This window comes from Meriones unguiculatus, chromosome 1, assembly GCF_030254825.1.
Source record: "Meriones unguiculatus strain TT.TT164.6M chromosome 1, Bangor_MerUng_6.1, whole genome shotgun sequence".
In the NCBI taxonomy this organism is placed as follows: Eukaryota; Metazoa; Chordata; class Mammalia; order Rodentia; family Muridae; genus Meriones; species Meriones unguiculatus.
In genome coordinates, this window is record NC_083349.1 from 148,850,433 (window position 1) to 148,869,899 (window position 19,467).

The 19,467-nt window shown below is 42.2% G+C and overlaps 1 protein-coding gene across 5 annotated transcripts; it reads right to left on the minus strand.

Annotated features, from left to right (window-relative positions):
* Positions 1-2,338: 2,338 nt before the first annotated feature.
* Birc2 (baculoviral IAP repeat containing 2) lies at positions 2,339-18,756 on the minus strand. Of its 5 annotated transcripts, none has more exons than XM_060369149.1 (11): positions 18,590-18,756; positions 17,114-17,233; positions 15,364-16,070; positions 15,178-15,277; positions 12,664-12,705; positions 10,830-10,908; positions 9,343-9,391; positions 5,427-5,666; positions 3,346-3,600; positions 3,059-3,100; positions 2,339-2,978 (listed from the first exon to the last, which is right to left on the minus strand). In XM_060369149.1, exons 2-11 carry the CDS (start codon positions 17,152-17,154, stop codon positions 2,785-2,787), a joined length of 1,749 nt encoding a protein of 582 aa, XP_060225132.1. In that variant the 5' UTR covers positions 17,155-17,233; positions 18,590-18,756; the 3' UTR covers positions 2,339-2,784. The 5 variants fall into 5 exon arrangements, with proteins under 5 accessions (XP_060225132.1, XP_060225147.1, XP_021501551.1 ...); XM_060369164.1 differs by lacking the exon at positions 18,590-18,756 and adding an exon at positions 18,445-18,583; XM_021645876.2 differs by lacking the exon at positions 12,664-12,705 and having other exon boundaries at positions 18,590-18,755.
* Between the last annotated feature and the right edge of the window lie 711 nt (positions 18,757-19,467).

The following is a 19,467-nucleotide window of genomic DNA, read 5'->3' on the forward strand; positions in this document are numbered from 1 at the left end:
TTCCTAACTCTGGGAAGACCTTTAATCCAGAACCTTGATCTGGCAAAACCCACCTCTAATCTGGGCTGCACCTTCTGCTGGAAACCTATGTAAACAACATGAAAGAAGCAAGCTTTGGCTCTCTCTTTGCCTCCCAGCAAGTCTACTCCTTCACTGCCATTACAGCCTATTAGTGTCTACTGAAGAACAGCTGAGACATCCAGCCTTGTGAACTGAGCAACTAATAGATTCTTGGAATTTCCATTCATAGCCACCCATTGTTGGATTAGCTGGACTACAGCCTATAAATCATTCTTAAATATCCCCTCACTCTACATATACAGATTTGTTCTGTAAATTCTGTTACTCTGGAGAATCCTAATACAGAGAGCTTTGTTTGTTTCATTATCTATCCCTGGCCTCTCAGAACTCACTACGTAGAACAGGCCATCTTTGCTGTCTTGGTTAGCATTTCTATTGCTATGATAAAACACCATAACCAAAAGCACCTTGGGAAGGAAAGGGTTAGTTTCAGTTTACAACTCTTAGGTCATACTCCACCACCAAGTGAAATCAGGGCAGGAACCTGCAAAAGCAGGAGCTGAAGCAGAAGCCATGGAGTTATGCTTGTCATGGTTAACTTAGAGGTAGCATCTAATAATGTTTATTATTAGCCCTATAGTTATTCAGTGGTATATCTAACTCGCTATCACAATCAATAAAAGACAGACACCTGACAGATTTTAGAAGAGCCTTAATCTTCCCTGGGGCAAGGCAGATATTGCCCTCTAAACCACCTTTACCTCCCAGCCCCATACCAGGCTACCTCTTATCCATAATTCCTTAAGTACTTGCTTATTCTCTCCCCTGGGCCAATTCTTCCATCCCTGCCATGTGCTTCTTTCCATGCTATCCCATGGCAGCTCTCTCTGCTTCCTCCTGTACTTGACTCTTTCCCAAGACCCTTCTGCCCCCAAAGCCTGACAACCTTAGCCAGGCCTCCCACCTTTTGCTCTGCCCACGTGGTGGCCTTTTAATCACCCAATCAGGAATAATAGGGAACATTGCTTCTCATCACCTGGGTACCAGAGATCTTCAACATTAGTAACAATACCCATTGCAGGGCGGTAACAAGACCTCAACGCCCTGAAATCAGCATTTGAACACACAGCACCAGACCAAACCCCAACATGTGCTATTCACTGGGTTGCTCCCCATGGCTTACTTAGCTTGTTGTCTTGTACCATCCCAGACGACATGTTCAGCGTTGGCAACCACCTTCAATGGGCTAAGCCCTTCCACAATCATGAATCAAAAAAAAAAAAAAAAAGATGCCCCACAGACATGCCTACAAACTATCTTATTTGTTTTCTCATTAAGATTCCCCCCTTTTCACTATTTCTAACAGGAACTCAATGACTGGCTCTTTGACCTCCCCACCCCCCAACGGAGGAACAGTCCTGTTACGCCACAGAGGAGGGCTTTGCAGCCAGTCCTGAAGATACCTGATAAAACAGGATCCGATGAATGGGGAGGAGGTCCCCTCCTATCAGTGGACTTGGAAAGGGGCAGGGTAGAGAGGAGGGAAGGAGGGTGGGATTGGGAGGGAATGAGGGAGCAGGATACGGCTAGGATACAGAGTTAATAAAATGTAACTGATAAGAAAAAAATAAAATTAAAAAAAAGATTTCCCCCTTTTCAACCCAGCATGGTAGCACAGGCCTTTAATCCTAAGCATTCAGGAGGCACAAGCAAGTAGATCTCTGAGTTTAAAGCTAGCCTTGTCTATAGAGCAAGTTCCAGGACAGCCAGTGCTACACAGAGAAACCCTGTCTCACAAAAACCAAAACAAAACAAAAAAAGATTCCTTCTTCCAAAGTATGTCTAAATTTGTATTGCCAAAAACCAACTAGCAGAGATCCACCTGCCTCTGCTGAGACTACAGGTGTGCAACACCGTCATGCCCAGCTTTTTTTTCCTTTTGAATACACTTCAAACCTTCACAAGTCTAACAGACCTATATCTGGGACAAGCCACACGTGGTTTGGTCCACAAAGGCACTTATCACTGCCTGTGTCCTACCCTCCAATCCTTTCAGCACCTATACACCAGACAAGTAAACTGTTTCTTGAAAATTCTCACGCAGATTTATCAGAATTTTTTGATAGTCTTCACCCAATACTTTATTTACAAAGCATATACAGCTTGTTATTTAAGGGAATTCTCATGAATCCCATTATTAGAAACACTTTTTAATAACTTGTTTCATGAATTCATTTTTTTAACCGAAAAGCAAGTGAGTGCAATGACGACTTATGAAAATTACTTTTAAATCAGGGTGGAAAACACACTATGAGGATGCAAGCCTTTAAAAATCACTTTATTAATATGTTTCTCACAAACAGGAGAAATACTATTTACCAGTAAGAGAAAAATCCTATTTTCCACAGGGAAAAAGCACCAAGAAGCACAGGGAGCCCTAACTGCCAAGTGCCAGGGCCACTGATTTCCAGGACTTCTGAGCTCCACATCACCTGAATCCGTGCTTCCCCAAACTACAAATCCAGTAACTCCTGAATAATACAAAGCAAGCACTACCACTCCTGCTCTGGTATATACACACTCCCTAAGCTCACCAGCATAGATCTTCCCTTGCAATCACTTAAGATTAAATATACAATACTACCTTTAATGATGCAACATTACTAATTGTGAAGAGCAGAGCATGAATGCACTAGCTGAATCAGTAATTCGTCCTTTGTTCAGATGGCTTCTGGAGTCCAACAATACTTCAAGACCGTTCATTTATGAGAGAAATGTGCGCACTGTGCCCTTGATCGTACCCCTGCAGATGGGGCACTTCCTCAGGGAAGGCGCACACTCCTGGCAGACCACCAGATGACCACAAGGAATGAACACAATAGAAACCTCTCTGTCCATACACACTTTGCAAGTTCGTTCTTCTTGCAATCTCCGCAACTGTTCTTCCAAAGACAAGCCTAAGAACAAGGGAGCACTAGTGAGATTCAGCCTCTAGAAAGTTAATAGAAATAATGCTGAAGTATGAACTCTAATTTACCTGAAACATCTTCCGTTGGAACATACTTCATATTCTTTTCCACTAAAGAAAAGAAAGCACACAAAAAGCATCACTGTATCAATACAAAACTTTTTAGCCTAATATTTTTATACAGATTTTTGCTATATTTCACAAAGAACAGTATCTAAACAATAAAATACATCAGTTTTTTCTTGGAATAGATAAAATGTAAAGATTGCAGTTTTTTTAACAGGATTTATTCTGCTTGCTCAACAGAGATGAACAAAACCCTATGAGTACCTAAATAATTTTCCCAAAAAACTTACCAAATAAGTTTTCATACAATGTGGAGTCAATTTCCTTCAGGCAGTTTTTGAAGATGTTGGCTGCAGCATTCCCCTTGACTAAAACAGTGTCAATCAGCTCTCTTGCTTGTAAAGGTGTCTGTGTTTTCTGTCTGATAATATCATGTTCCTGTTTAGTGATTACACTGGCCTCAAGAAGATTATCCAGGATAGGAAGGACACATGTCAACTGTTGAAAGAGGGCCATTCTATTCTTCCGAATTAGTGACAAGTCACCTTCATTTAAAAACAAGCAAGAAAAAAGTTCCATTACGTTTCAAATGCCCCCAACTACACCCACCAACCCAAAGCACAAATTAGGCACTAAACTGAGCTTGAAGAAGGAAAATGACTTGGTTGCACCTCAATGCTGGCATCTGAATCTTCCCAATTAAAACTCTGATATATCACAACAGCTCATCAAAAAATCTGAAGTCTATCACTGACAGACTCGCCTTCCAATTGCTGACAACAAGCAGAAAACTTTAGAGAGCAGTAAAACACATGTCCTCTCCTTCTTTCTTATTCCCCACCATAGAATTACAGGCATACAAATTGTCACAATCAAAATGTCAATTAAATATAACACAACTATCTTCCAGCTAGGGAGCCTCAGGATAATGAGAGTGGTTTGTGAAAGGCCACAAAATGAGTTGTTAAACCAGAGTATAAACTACTTCAGGTTTTTGGTTTGTTATTTATAGAGACAGGACCTCATGTATCCAGGTTCCATATGTGGCCAAGGGTGGCTCTGATCCTCCTGATTCTACATTCCTTACAAGTGCTGAGATTACAGGCATGAACTGCTACGCCCAGTTTAGTAGTAGTGACGATGGGCTTTGGGAACTTCCACCAAGTAATCATCCTACCAATCAAGCTCCATCCTCAGCCTCTCTTTCTGAGACTCCATACCTTCTCTACAGAACTACAGTGCTCAAGAGCTTAAGCTGTAAGTCAAGATAGATTCCACTTGGCTCCCAGGCAAGTCTAGCCACTTAACAGCCATGTGTCCTCCTGCTATACACCTCAGCTTCCGAATCTGAAATAGTACCTTCCTTAAAGAATTAAGTAAAATACACATAAACCACTTAGCACAATACCTGGCACACAGCCAGCTCCCTTTATTATTTTATACATCTAATTTTACAGTAGTTTTAAAGAATGAATCCATCTTGTTCATTACCTCACTTCAGAGGTAAGAAACATGCTCCTTGAGAATGATCAGCACTGTCACATTACTTACCTCTGCTGTTTACAGATTTAAATATATGTAAATATTTGTGGAAGATGTAATTACTCAGAAGACTTGTTCTAGGAGGTGAAGATGTAATAAAATCTACACAAATATCAAAATCATTTGTCTACTGTTCTTGGGTTAGGCAAAGGACCACAGTCTAGGATGTCAAGTTGAATTTTTGGTATAACAATCACCTACCAAGAACAGGTAGGCAAAATATCATTTTAGAAACTATATTTGAAGGAACTTTATTAACAAGTAGATTCTTGCTATGCACTCTAGGTTGACCCTGAACTTGGTATATCCCTGCCTTACTCTCCTGAATGCCGGGACTGTAGGAATTAGACATGTTCCACTACACCCAGCTCTGACTCAAGTTTTTAAATCCTAGAAATTGGAGTTACAAGTAGTTGTGAGACACCAGACTCTATGTGGGCAATGGGAACAAAACTTGGGCGCTTCACAAGAGCAGCAAAAACTCTTAAACCAGTGAGCTATCTCTCAAACCCTTTAAATCATACTTTTCAACATTTTAGATATGTATAAAGAAGAACTCCAATATAGCTCAAGAAAAGACTTTGCTGTAAATCTGGGTAGTGGCACATATATGTAACACCAACACTTTGGAGATGGCAGCAGGAACCTCAGGGGAGTTCAAGGACTGCACTAGCTACACATCAAACTTGAAGCTAGCCTGGACTGGGCAAAGAGACAATTCTGAAATGCCTGGAGGAACAGGGATGTTACCAGCAATTTATGGGTGTGAGGGAGGGTTGTTGCCATGTAACATGTGACTGAAAAGCTTTGGCCACCAGCACCACTATACCTGATGCCATTTCTTCAGTTTGTCTTTCGTTCTCCTCCTCTCTTCTTTCATCTTCAGCATTAAGAAGTGCTGAGACAATATCATTTACGGTCCTGTAGTTCTCACCAGTGGCCAGGATTTGATGCTGAACTGTCTGTTTCACCAGGCTTCTGCTGAAGCCCATTTCCAAAGCTGCTTTAACCACAGGCGTGTTCATCATGACTGCATCTTCCGAACTTTCAACAGGTCCAAAATGTACAACTGTTTGTAAACAAATTTGCTAATATTAAACTCCACAAATTTAAACTTGAAGAACAACAACTATGGCACCTTTACTTTCACACCCTGATAAGGGAGATATGGTATAAAGGTGCTGCATAAATTAAGCTAAATTAAATTCAATAAAAATTAAACTTTGAACAATTAGTGCACTCACTATTCATCTATGAAAACAAACAAAGAACAAACCTTCCACCAGCTGGGCACAGTGGCACACGCCTATAATCCCAGCACTCAGGAAAAACAGGGATGGGTGGATCTCTGTGAATTCAAGGCCAGCCTGGTCTACAAATTGAGTCCAGGAAAGCCAAGGGTACACAGAGAAACTCTGTATCAAAAAACCAAAAAGAAAGGAAGGAAGGAAGGAAGAAAATATTTACTTCCTGTAGTACACACATCTTAGACATACTGAATAAAAAGATTCTCTTGGCAATAAGCTTAGGAATCTGATTTAAAATTCCACCTGTGTCAGTGGGATGGCTCAGTGATAAAGGCACCTGCTGCCAAGTCTGACAACCTAAGTTCAATTCACAGGATCCATTAGATACTAAGAATTAGAAGAGAACCAACTCCCTAAGTTGTCCTCCTTTTTAAAATGATTTACTTACTTTTATGGCACTGGTGTTTTGCCTGCATTTGTGTGTGTAAGGGTATTGGATCCCCTGAAACTGGAGCCATAGACAGCTGTGAACTGCCATGGAGGTATTGGGAATTGAACCAGGGTCCTCTGGAAGAGCAGCCCGGACTCCTGACTGCTGAGCCATCTCTCTAGTACAAAGTTGTCCTCTTAACCTCCACTTACTCACTGTGGCTTGTGTACCCACATAGACACAATAATTTTTTTTTTCTCAGAAATCAAGATGGCTCATGGTAAAAGTGTTTGCTATACAAGCCCCTACCCAAGTACAATTCCTGAAACCCACAGGAGGACTTCTAAAATAACTTTCTCTATGTCTGTCTCTTTTTCTTTCACTCACATGCATACACACAAAAAAATAATAAAATAAAAATTAATTTTTAAAAGATTTGCCCAAATCAAAGCTGGGGGTGGTAATGCATGTCTTTAATCCCAGCACTCAGGGAAGCTGAGGCAGGTGGATCTTTGTGAGTTCGAGACCAGCCTGGTCTATAAAGCGAGTCCAGGACAGGAAAGGCTACACAGAGAAACCCTGTCTCGAAAAACAACAAAACAAAACAAAAAGGAGGGGGGCCTTACATAAAGGACTTGCATGCTTGAAGCACTTGAGTTGGATCTACACCAGTGGAGCTGTATCGGACTTAAATGAATGATGTCCTAACAGTGCACAAGTGACAGAAAATAATAAGGAAGCACAAAAATATAATGAAAGCACAGTTAAATACACAGAAGAGATGTTATTCTGAAGAGAGAAATGAGGAGGATGGACACATCAGGTGTCAAGTAGGCGTCAGGAGGCCAGAAGGAAGTTAGGAAGACTGTGTTGACAGGGCCACTGCAAGCTGGTGCGCCACTTCAGGGCAAGTCACACCACAGCACATCGACTCTTTACTGCCGCCTGCTGGAAAATGACACAGCAAACACACAAAAGTGTTTTGTGTACTTAAAAGTATGACTGATAAAATACCAGAACAGCCTTGATCCCTGACGCCTCCTCCAGACAATAACATTTAAAAATAAGTAAGACCCTAACACTGAAATGATAAAGCAAGCCGTGGGAATGTCTGAACGTGAACAGCAAGAATAGCCTTAAGCAGGACTAAAGCTTGACATGGTCAAGAAATAAAGATGGTGGTAGACAGCCAGGACAGTAGCTTTGCAACAGGTGCCTTCGTCACCCTAAGTTTGCCAGAACACTCTAGGAGGATCTTGAGCAGAGGCTATTCCAAAGGTGACTGGTGACACTGCAGAGAAGGACTAGGGGTGGCTGCAATCAGGCAGCGCTGGAGGACCCAGCACCATAGCCTGGACTAGGCTGGCAGTGGGTAGATGGCGAGTGTCAGGACATGCCACGGAGGCAGAACAGACTGCTCAGGAAATAGCCCAGCTCGTTCTGTAGCTGGGTATTATGAACGGAGATGGGAAAGGCAAAAGGACATCTCAGGAACCAAGCAGAGGAAACTAGTGTTTTGGCATGTTCACCGAGACAGCTCTTCTGGCCAGAAATGGAAGCATCTTTGAGATTTAAACATTAAGACTCAGCATTCCAGCCAGGTGTGGTAGCACATGCCTTTAAGCCAGTGCTCAGGGAGGTAGAGGCAGGCAGACTGTTATAAGTTTGAGGCCAGCCAGGTCTACAAAGGGAGTAACAGGACAGCCAAGGCTACACAGAAAAACCCTGTCTCAAAGGAGAAAATAAAAATGATTTGACATTCCAGCCTGGAATCCACGTGACATGACCAGAGCATAAAGTAAACTTCACCTAGTAGCCTACCACTTAGAAATATGAAGGAGCTAGCAAAGGAGACTGTTCAAAACCATCCTAAGAGTGGTGTCAGGGAAGCCAACCCAAGGGGTTGGGCTGAGGACAAAGCTCAGTGTGGTGGAGTGTGCTTAGAATCCCAGCACTGGGAAGTGAAAGCCAGCCAGGATATACCATGAGATACTGCAAAAAGTGCCACTCAACTGTATCCAACGCCAGCTACCAGTAACAGATTTCATACAGCAGTTGTCAGTGACATGACAGGAGGGTACTCTTACCTCTTGTCACTACCAAAGTACCAGTGACAGATCAGCAGTAGGGGATAGAATTCAGAGGACAAACCCAGTCACAGTGGTTTATACCTGTAATACAGCACTCAGAGGCTGAGGCCAGAGCATCCAAAGTTCAAAGCCAGCCTGGGGTATATATATTATGAAACCCTGTATCAAAAAAATAAATTAATAAATTTAAAAAAAAAATGAATAAAAGAAAAGGGGAAAAAGCCAAGAAGAACAGAGAAGAGAGTACATGGGGACCAGCGGTTTGGAAGAGAAGACTTAAGAGTCCTCTATTTTGTCCATGAAGTACATGAATTAGGAAAACTGTGGAAGAGCTAGAATGCAACAGTCATTCTGAAGACAGGCAAAGTGATTTTATCAGGAAGCAAAAGCAAGATAATAATGTTAAGAGGCTGGATAACACACAGCATGGTGTAGCACAGCAATGTGGTGTAGAGCAGTGTGGCATGGGGTAGCATGGCACAGTGCCTAGCACACTCAGGGCTCTGGGGCCTAGCCTCAGCACCAGCCTAACTAAGCACAGCTATCTCCTACTGCACCTTTGCCAGTGCCTTTACATAGGCAGTCACCACATACTCAGGAACCCCTTCCTTTTAAACGTGACAAGTCCCTCAGCCACTGCAGAGTCACAGTTTCTAAGATCAAGCCTATTATCTGCTTCAGAATCAAAGTTCCTATGACTTTTATAGATCCTGGTAATCTTTCTCAAATCCAGCTACAAAGCAATGGCGAGCACTGAAATGGTGAGCAAAATCCAGCACTCCCCTTTTGATATGATCAGCAAATAAAATGATAGTTATTTCAACCATCTTAGGGACCATAACACATATAGATCATATGCATTTAACTACTGAGATATGGATGAGTTCAGAAGTGCCACTATCCTTTTCTCTAATATACTTTCATTCCTAACAGTCTAACAAAAATTCACAGTTATATTTGAAATATTTTCCTTCTTACTTGGAGGGTCAGCACTTTCTTCTCCTGGAGTGTCTGAAGTGGACAACAGCTATGAAATAAGAGAACAGTTGACAGGTTAATCAGAAACAGTCTAAGCATGGTCAGGGATTTGCTTTGTTTTAAGATAGGGCCTCACTGTTGCTGAGGCTGGCCTAGAACTCATGGAAATCTTCCTGCCTCAGCTTTCCTTCCAAGTACTGAGCCACCACACCCAAACAAACAAAGACACTTAAGTAACTGAACACAGCCTCTTGGAAACTCCAGGTATGCTCGCACACATCTGTAATTTCAGCACTTGGGAGGCTGAGGCAGGAAGATCAGGAGTTCAAGGCAAGCCTCAGCTACATGAGACCCTGCCTCAATAATATATAATAATATGTATGTATTAAGTAATACATACATACTTATTTTGTTCCACCGTAATTCTCATACAGCTCTAACTTTTATCTAATATGCAAGTTAAAACTCAAGTGTATCTTCAATTTTAGAGAACAGGAAGATACTATAGTCGTTCTTCATTCCATTTGGAAAGTGATAGTTCATTTGGGTAAGTCAAAAGGTCCTATCGCCTAACAAGCTGAGTTTTTTGTTTTTGTTTTCTAGAAAAGACTAAAACATTGAAGATACTTCTTTAATCCCATTTAAAAGAAAAATCCTGTTTAGTGGCAGGACATAAGATTTTTTTTTTAAAGTAAAAGTAAAAAACATTTATAAAGAATCCTGAACAGCAAGCTAGCAACAAAACTATCAAGGACACCATTACTATGGCTACATGACATGTAACTTAATTCCAGCTCTTCAAGCACACACCACAACCTCAGGTGTATCTTTCTTCCTAAGCACATTTTTTTCCTAACTATAGTGCTTAAAATCACTATAAAATTAGGACAAGGTGGTACATGCCTATAATCCCAGCACTTGAGGAGGCAGAGGCAGGCAGATCTAATCTCTGTGAGTTCAAGGCTAGCCTGGTCTACAAAACAAGTCCAGGATAGCCAAGGCTACACACAGAGAAACACTGTCTCGAAAAACAAAACAACAAAATAATAACAATAAAATCAAATTCTGCCTCAAAAATTATGTCAACAGAATAAAACAAACACAAGCATCACCTCTACAATTTCTGTAATATTATTATTTCACAGCATAATTCAATGCTGTATTTTTGTTTGTATACAGGGTATATGTACCTGTTCACACAAGTGTGTGCAACTACGTGTGCATACATGTGGAGGACAAAGGTGTTGTTTTAAGGCAGGGTCTCTGTCTCATTCAACCTGAAATTCACTGAGTGGTTAGATTATCTCGCCAGTGGCCTCCAGGGACTCACCTGTCTCCAGCACCACAGGGTTCCTGATGCATGCTACCACACCCAGCTTTGGCTATGGTGCTGGGGATCTGAATTCAGAACCTCATACTGCATAATAAGCACTTTATCAAATGAGCCACCTCCCCAGGTCTCACATAAACTTTAAAAATCAGTTTACCTGTTCAAGAAGATGAGGATATCTAGCTTGAATCTCATCAACGAACTCCTGCCCCTTCATTCGTATCAGGAACTCACACCTAAAATGTGAAACCGAAACCATTTTAAATTACTTCATATCAAAAATTAACTGGTTATTCTACAGAAGTGACTTTCAAATCTTTCATTACACCCCACAGCAAAACATTTGCATCAAAACCCAAGAGATTTATTATGTCTAACAGAAACTGAGTGTCACACATCAGCACACAGTCTAACAGAAACTGAGCTGTCATATACCAGCAGCCATCTTGTTATAAGGTCAGAACAAGTCCATTTCCATTTGCTGAAAATTTCAAGTTGATTTGCTTTAACCTGTTTCTAAACTTTAACATGCTCCCCACCCTATGGAGTTTGACTCAGAACTTGAATATATCCTAATTAGATGGTCTGCCAAATAATTTTAAAATGTTCAGTCAAGTTTCTACATAACGAAAATTCCTCTGGAAATTCCCCAACTCTTGAAAAATCCTAGTCTTGCAGGGTTTTGCATATATAAACCCTAGCTTCTCCTGTGTTCAATGCTATTTTTTCAAATCTCACTTTACAGAGATAGCCCTGTCTGACAGAAAATTAAAGCTTGCTTAATTTGATCAAAGAATTTGGCTAAAGGTCCTCACTCTCGTTCAGTGTAATTAAGCCACAAGTTAAAGGAGAGCTTGCAAGAATGCTGTAAGCAATATGGCAAACTAAATAATACTAATCTTATCCCTATCGAAAACCAAGACAGTTGTCCTTGAAGTAAACTGCCCCGGAAGGGCTAAGTAATCCAGTTAAGATAAAATGAAGACAAAAATGTGGGTGGTGGGATGTCTGAACAGCATGCTCAAGGCCAGGGACTCAAGGAGAAAAGAGAAGAGAAGATAAGGGAAGGGGAGGGGAGAGAGGGGAAGGGAGCGGAGAGAAAAGAAAAAAGGGAGGGGAGGGGAAGAAAGAGGAGACACAGAAGACCTACTGGGGAAGGCAGGCTTAGCCAAGATATCTGGAAACAGGTGGGCTCAAAGGAGGACAGCAGTCTGGCAGACACCACCATAGTTCCTAGGGGCCTGCTTTGGTGAGATACCCAGAACCTTTGCCACTGAAGATGTCAACAGCCTTAAGATAGCACAGACCTTCAGAAGTTTCTCTAGCATGTACTGGCCCTGAATTCAGAACCTCCTCTGCCAGGGAGCAGCCAGTTCCCACCACTACTGCTGAGGAACCCTGGAGGCAGACACTATCTGCACCCCTCCCTTTAGAAAGGAGCAGCTGCTGCAACACTCTGAAAGGAACCACCTTCCTCCTTAAACCCTGCTCTGCAGCCCAGGGCCTGCAGAAGGCCCAGGCCACATGTCAGAGCCATCTCACTGGCAGCAGCAGTCAGCGTTCTATGCATGCATTCACACACAGATGGCTCTGTGGCTGCTCTTCAGGCTGCTCCCAACACTGTGAGGACACTCACAAGCCAGAGGAGGAATCACCAGGGTCCAATTGGCCAGGATGTTTCCCATGACAAGAAGAGACCAAGTCTTCAGCCTGCCACCAAAAGCTCTGCTGCTGCCCTGGACATTAAGAATCTTCACTGCCAATGACTTCGGCTAACAGAGCTGCAGAGAAGAGGATCCTGAACTTCCTAGGGAGTCAGAGGCTGCCTATCCCTGACAAGCCCAAGTCCTAACACTCACCCACAGGTAAAACAGTCCCAAAGCCTAAGAAGCAAGGTTACGAGAAACTTAAAAAACAAAACAAAAATCAAAACAACAAAGGAATGAAATAATTTTTCAAGAACCAGCTTAATAAAAGAAAAAGGTGCTTACATACTGCCAGATAGGCAATGAATAATACTCATCTTCAGGAAGCTTGGTGGGTTTCAAGAGAACAAGACAGATAATGAAAGTTACAATCAAAGAACATAGTAAGCAGCTCTAGAGAACATAGGGAAATAAAACAAATAATTTACAGGTGAAGACAATTACATAATCACTTTCAGATGGCTGTAGACTGTAACGGTAGCGTGTATACCATTAAACTCTAACAAAGGTTAAAAAGAAAATGCTGGGGCACAGATTCAATCTACAGTACTAGCCCAGCCCTGCCCTATAACTATACTCACCATTGTCCTCTTAAAGACAGTATTAAAAATACCTGTAGCTATAACTATCATATAAAAAATAAACAATGAATTTACAACTTAAAAGATACAGTAACATCAAAGCCATAAATATTGGAAAGGAGCCAAGTGGTGGCAGCACACACCTTTGATCCCAGCACTTGGGAGGCAGAGGCAGGTAGACAGAGGCCAGCCTAGCCTACAGACTGAGTTCCAGGACAGCCAAGCTACACAGAGAAATCGTGTCTCGAAAAAAACAAAAACAAGTTGGAAAGGACAGAGGCAATGTATTTGTATGCAAATGAAATCAAGTTATCAGTTTACATAACAGACTGTTTTAAATCTGATAAAGGCAATTTTTCACCTGAGGTTCTCTCTTCCCAAGTGACCCCAGTTGTGTCAAGCTGACAAAAACTAACCAGCAGAATAAAAGTTAAAGGCATAAAGTGCAGTAAGTCCTGACTGTCCACACTTCTCCTTCTCCACTCTTCCTTCAGAGCATAGATTATAATGCCTAGCACCAACATATTACTTTAGAGGCATCTAAATATCTGATAATTAAATGAACTGTATATACTAAAATCTAGTGATAATGTTGATAGTTTGTCTTTACTGCGATTAAAGATAGTCGCAGCTGAAAGCTGTTCAGAGCTGCACTGACAAAAGCCAATCCTCAGTCTTCTCCCTTAGCTAACTATTTAAAACAGTGTGAAGAATTCTATTTTACAAAGTATAGCAATTCAAAAGCTAGAATTTAAAATGTTTTTCTCTTTTAGATATAACAGCTAAATTTCAAATTATAACTATAAGTCCATTTAAATGGTTAAATCGTTTAAAGTTCTGACATTTCAATCCAACATGTGACACCAGCAACCTTAAACTTTTTCCAGGGTACGGATGTCTGTGACACTAGCCTGGGAATTCTTAGATGCTACAAGGCAGACTGGAGGCAACATGCTTTCCTCTACTACACTGCTTTGTTTTCAACAGTAAAGACTAAATTTATACTAGCACATTACAGAGAACATGTTGGGTTTTTCAAACATGTGGCCCAGCTAATGGTGACCCTGGATTCCTCCTGTTTTAGCATCCCAACTGTTAGAATTATAGGATGCACCACCACCACATCTGGCCATAATTAACATTTTTAAGTAAATAAAATACATCCATTTTTAGAACAAAAAAGTCAAAAATCTCTTTTTGTTTTGGTTTTTGAGACAGGTCTTTCTTAAGTAGCCCAGGTTGTTTTCAAATTTGTTTCAGACTCCTGAGTGTTAAGATTACACTGGATCTGGCATATAAAATTTATTGTGATATGACTATTCATGATTTTTTGAGACAAGGTCTCATTATGCAACCCTCGCTTATGTGAACTTTCTATGTAGAGCAAGCTGCGTGCCTTTTCCTCCCAAGTGCTGAGATTAAAGGTATGCAGGCACAGGTACACTACTCTACTAACAATTTCAACAATGTGTTGATCCATTATAAACAGTTACTTCAAAATTACTGTTCTTGTATCATACAAAAGCGACAAAGGTCCCTGTAATTCCCTCAGAGAGTCCAACAGATTCCTCATCATCAGGGAAGGGGTGCACAGGTCCAAACTTTATTGTATGAGTCTACTTATATGTGGTACCTAGAGAAGAACAATTCAGATATAGCAAGTAGGAAGGCAGGTGCTAGGAATGTAGGATACAGTTTCAGTTTGCGAAAATGAAAAGGCTCTGGAGCTGACCAAAAGACAGTACACATATACTTTATGCTACAGAAGAATACATTTTTAAATGGCTAAATTGGTAAAGTTTATGCGTTTTATCACAATAAATAAAAACACCTAATATAGTCCATTCATTTTAGAAATGAGATCCAAGTGCATATAGGTAATCAGTTTCAAATACAGAATTTCCAGTTCTATTTCACTAACAACTGTACTCCTAAATCTATTCTAAGCAATACAAAAAATTAAGAGCACTTGCCTATGAGATGTGAGGCCCTGGGTTCAATCCTCCATAACACAATAGTCGGTTTTATACGTTTTCAAGACCCAAATACCAAGACTGGCAAGGTGTGCGGTGGCACACACCTTTAATCCCAGAACTTCGGAGGCAGAGGCAGGCAGATGTCTGCCAGCCTCATCTACAGAGTGAATTCCAAAACAGCCAGGGTTACACAGAGACACCCTATCTCAAAAACAAACAAACAAACAAACAGAACCAATTACCTTGGAAACCACTTGGCATGTTCTACCCAGGGGTCATCTCCAGATTCCCAGCACCTCAAACCACCATCACAACAAAAGCATTTGACATCATCATTGCGATCTAAACAAGAAAAAAGAGCAGAAACTGACTGCATGTATATTCCCATCAACCAACTAGATGAAACTCTAGTTCTGTTAACTTCTTACCTACATAATAAAATCCAGCACTTGCAAGCTGCTCAGGCTGAACAGGAACACTAGATGGCCAGTATAGAAATGTCCTCATTCGAGCAGTGTGTGTCTGCATACTCAAATTTGATATACTAAACCTCTGTGTTTCTGAAAAATTTTCCAGAAATGGACAGTTGGGAAAATGTCTCCGGTGCTCTGACATAGCATCATCCTTCGGTTCCCAGTTGCTAAGTTTCCCACCACAGGCAAAACAGGCCACCCTGTCTCCAGGCCCTATGTAGTAGAAGCCAGCTCTGGCCAGCTCTGCAGGTGACAGAAAGCTTAACGGCCACATACTGTAAGTAAGAAATCTGGCCTCTTCAGAACTCATGGCATAGCTGCAAGGGTTCATCCTTGATGAGAAGTCTTCCACTGCTCTAGAATTAAGAGGGTCTGAGGCCAGGCTGGACTGAAGGCCATCTCGTGGCCTACTTCTCACAGGAGAATTGTTCTTAGACGAGGGCTGTGGCCTAGCTGAGAGCAGAGTCTGCACAAAGCTGCAGCTGGGATACAACTGTCTGTGCTTTTCAACAGGACTGTCCCCTTGTTTCCAGTTGTCCAGCATCAGACCACAGCAGAAGCACTTGACCTTGTCATTGACACCCATGTAGTAAAAGCCAGCACGTGCCAGACTCCTTTCTGAGACAGGAACTCCGGGGGGGAAAGTGGAGTATGTGGACATTCTGTAGAGTTCACATGAAAAGTCATATGTCATTTTTTCTTTGCTTTCTTTTGTCCAATTTGACAAGATTGTGCTATCCTCCATTATTCTGTTAGGTTTTGGTGTAAGGTACCTCAGACTACTCTGGGAGATAGTTTTGTGCATGAGTAGTAACAGTATCTCTGATGCTTAAACTGTTACATGAAGCTTAGTCACTTCACACTAAGATCTCTGCCACAGACAGGAATGAAACGGCACACACCGACCTAAATGGAATTCACTGTATTGTGACTGGATTTGCATGAATTCACACTCACACAGCTCAAATCTGTCTCACTTTCCAAGACCCTACACTACTCAGGACTGTACAGAATCAAATGAACCTCTTCTTCTGGGTAACACAAGAGCTATTCCATTTACTTTTCATTACAAGTTATAAAATCTAGACACTAGGTCAACTGCTGACTATATGGGGGGGGAGAGTTCCCTTTTTTCCAGACTTTTTTTTTCCCCTTATAAAGACTTCAATATGACATCTGAACTAATTCTTTTTTTTTTTTTTTTTTTACCAAATAACTAAATTCTCCATCTGGTCCTATTTCCTAAAAGCTAATGTCATACAGCTCGTCCTCACAGTATTTCTAAAACGGATTCTGTTAACCTCAGTTAACTTCTGGGGAAGTCAACCCAAGCTTTATTAAGACTCCAATATGTGTAGTAAATGACCTTGCATAATGCCTAAACTGTCGCTCTCTCATTGTCAAATCTTATATATATATCACTATCTTAACTCTGTCAGTGTCTAACATTTTAATACAGCTGACTAACAGGCAGTAGTTTGTCCATAAACTTACCTAGACTGCATTTTATAAAGTTCACCTGTGTTTCACTAAAGGCCCACTCCACTATGTCTGCTATAATTAAGGACGAATAATTTATCAAGACATAGCTTTCTTCTGTTATCACAAATCACTAACAGCCGTGTTTTACCACAGCATCTCTGTTACACAAATGTACCATACTAGCCTTCTTTTTGAAAACTCAATATTTTATAACTATTCATACACAAAAGCACACTCCATAGATTTCAAACTGCGTCTTTTCATAAAAGTGTTCAGATTTCCGTAAGTGGGTTTATTTCTAGGGAAACATCGGAGAAAATAAAGACTCTTGAGGCTTGTATATCTGAAAGGAAAAAAAAAAGGATATTTTAGAAAACTAATTGTACAGCAATTATGGCCTCCTCAATTTATTTAGTCATGTCTAAAAATGGCATATTCAAGATAATAATCTTAACTACAGCCGTTCCCACCCAACCAATCAACTTAGAAAAGGTCTAAATCAAAATACATGTTTGCAAACACTTCCCAGAGCACTAACAATCCTTGTCTTTAAAATGCGCAGCTTTGCAAAGTTTAAAAAGTAAAACTTTGAAGAATGGACATTTCCACCCGAAAAAAAAAAAGTCCCCGATTTCACGTTTGTTCATTTTATTTGTTGTTCATTATTGTTAGACAAAATGCACCATACATGGGGTATGGGTGCCTTTACTAATTTATTTATTTATTTATTTATTTATTTATTTGCAGGGACAGGGTCTCATTCTGTAGATTAGACTACGAAAAAAAAAAATCAATGTAACCCAAGCTGGTTTTCAAATTTTCTGGAGTTCTCCTGCCTCATCTTCCCCAGTGCTAGAATCACATTATCACCAGGCTCCTTTCATCTCCTGATGCAAAGCTATTTTGTCTCACTGGAGACAAAAGGCACCCTGGGATAGTAAAAAGTCTGAGGGTTGCTGATGTAGTGCTGTGTTAAAAATTTGCCTCGAAGGTAAAGGACCCTGGTACGTACGTATATATCATACATATAGAGAGAAGATTCCCGAGGCATGCCTGCCATCTCAATCCTAAGGCAGGTGAGATGCTCCAGGCAGCCTGAGCAGCCAAGACTAAACTGACCTAGATAAAGCCACCGTTAAGGCAACTCGTTGAGGAGGACCATTCCCTAACAATTCCAAAGCAACAACCAGACAGCATCTCCAAAACAGAAAAGTACAACTGCCTGTTAACACGCTGGCCTGGAACATGGTTACCACTGCGCGCGCGACCTAACCACACCGGCCGTTACATTCCCAGCAAGCACCCAACTGAGCTCCAGGCACACGGCAGGGGAGCGACACGGAGGCTGGCAAGACAAGCAACAGAAAAGACACGTTTCCCAGTTAAACCACGGAGTTACTCCTCACGCCGCTGCAGGGCGCAGTCAGTCAAATATCTGAGAACCGCGACCTCCCCGCCGCACAACTGCCTTGGGTTAAAGGCATTAAAGGAATGCCGCGGGCTGAGCCTAAAACCCTGCCGAAATTCTGAAAGCAGGCGAGGTGGCGCACGCACCCAGGAGGCTGAGGCAGGAGGACGGCCGCTAGTTCGAGCCCAGACTGGGCTGACTCAAAAATAAATAAATAAACCGAAAGAAAAAGAAAGCAAAACTGTAAAGCAAGCGGTGGTCGGGAGGCCCTGAGAACACAGGAGTTCTTACAACACGAGCTGCACTGGCTTCGGGGCGCCAAAGGAGGCCCGCTCGCTCGCCGCCTCAGGCCGGAGGACGCTCCAACGCGCCGGGGAACCGCAGCGCCGGACAGTTCGCCCGCAGCCTTCCCAAAAGCCCCCGGGGCCAGCTGAACGTTGCGGACGCGCGGTGACGTCAGCACGGCGCGCGTCCCAGCCTGGATGCGCGCGGGGGTTGGTGGGTAGACTAGCCGCGCGCGACTGCGACTGCGCCTGCGCCGGCGTGCTGGGCTTTCGGAAGCTGAACATCCGGGCTTCGGTGGCCGGGACCAAACAAAGCGCAGTCTTCGCCGTCATCAGTGCTTGTCGCCGCTGGGAGTTTCGGGCTTGGATGTCGTGTTTTAACTCGCGGTGACTCTTTAGGGGCGGCAACGAGGAGCCGCTGCTCCCCGCCTCAGCCCCCGCCTGTCCTAGACCCAGGCACTCTGGCAAACGTGGCCATGTGAGCTGGCCTCGGAACGCCAGGGTACAACGGACTACACTCGTGTGCGTGTTCATAAACACGGCTTTCTTTAATTTAATAAGTGGCCTCCTCTGGCGGGCCAGCATGGTGGCGCACACCTCGAATCCCAGGAGTTCAAACCCAACCGCGGCTAGCATACCAAGACTACCTAAAAAAGTGCTCCTTCAGGACACCCAAATTAAACGCAGCAGGCCACGAACTAAAAGATAGGGCTATAGCTTGGAGGAAGGCACAGTGGGAGGCACAACAGTATAATGGAGAGTATGATTAAGCTTCATTATTGGTCCTTGAAGAAACTGAAAGAATTTTAAAATGAAAAAATAAAACCTTGATGTCATTGCTCACTGTCATGGGTGTACCCCCTCCCACCCGGAGGGGTGCCCTCC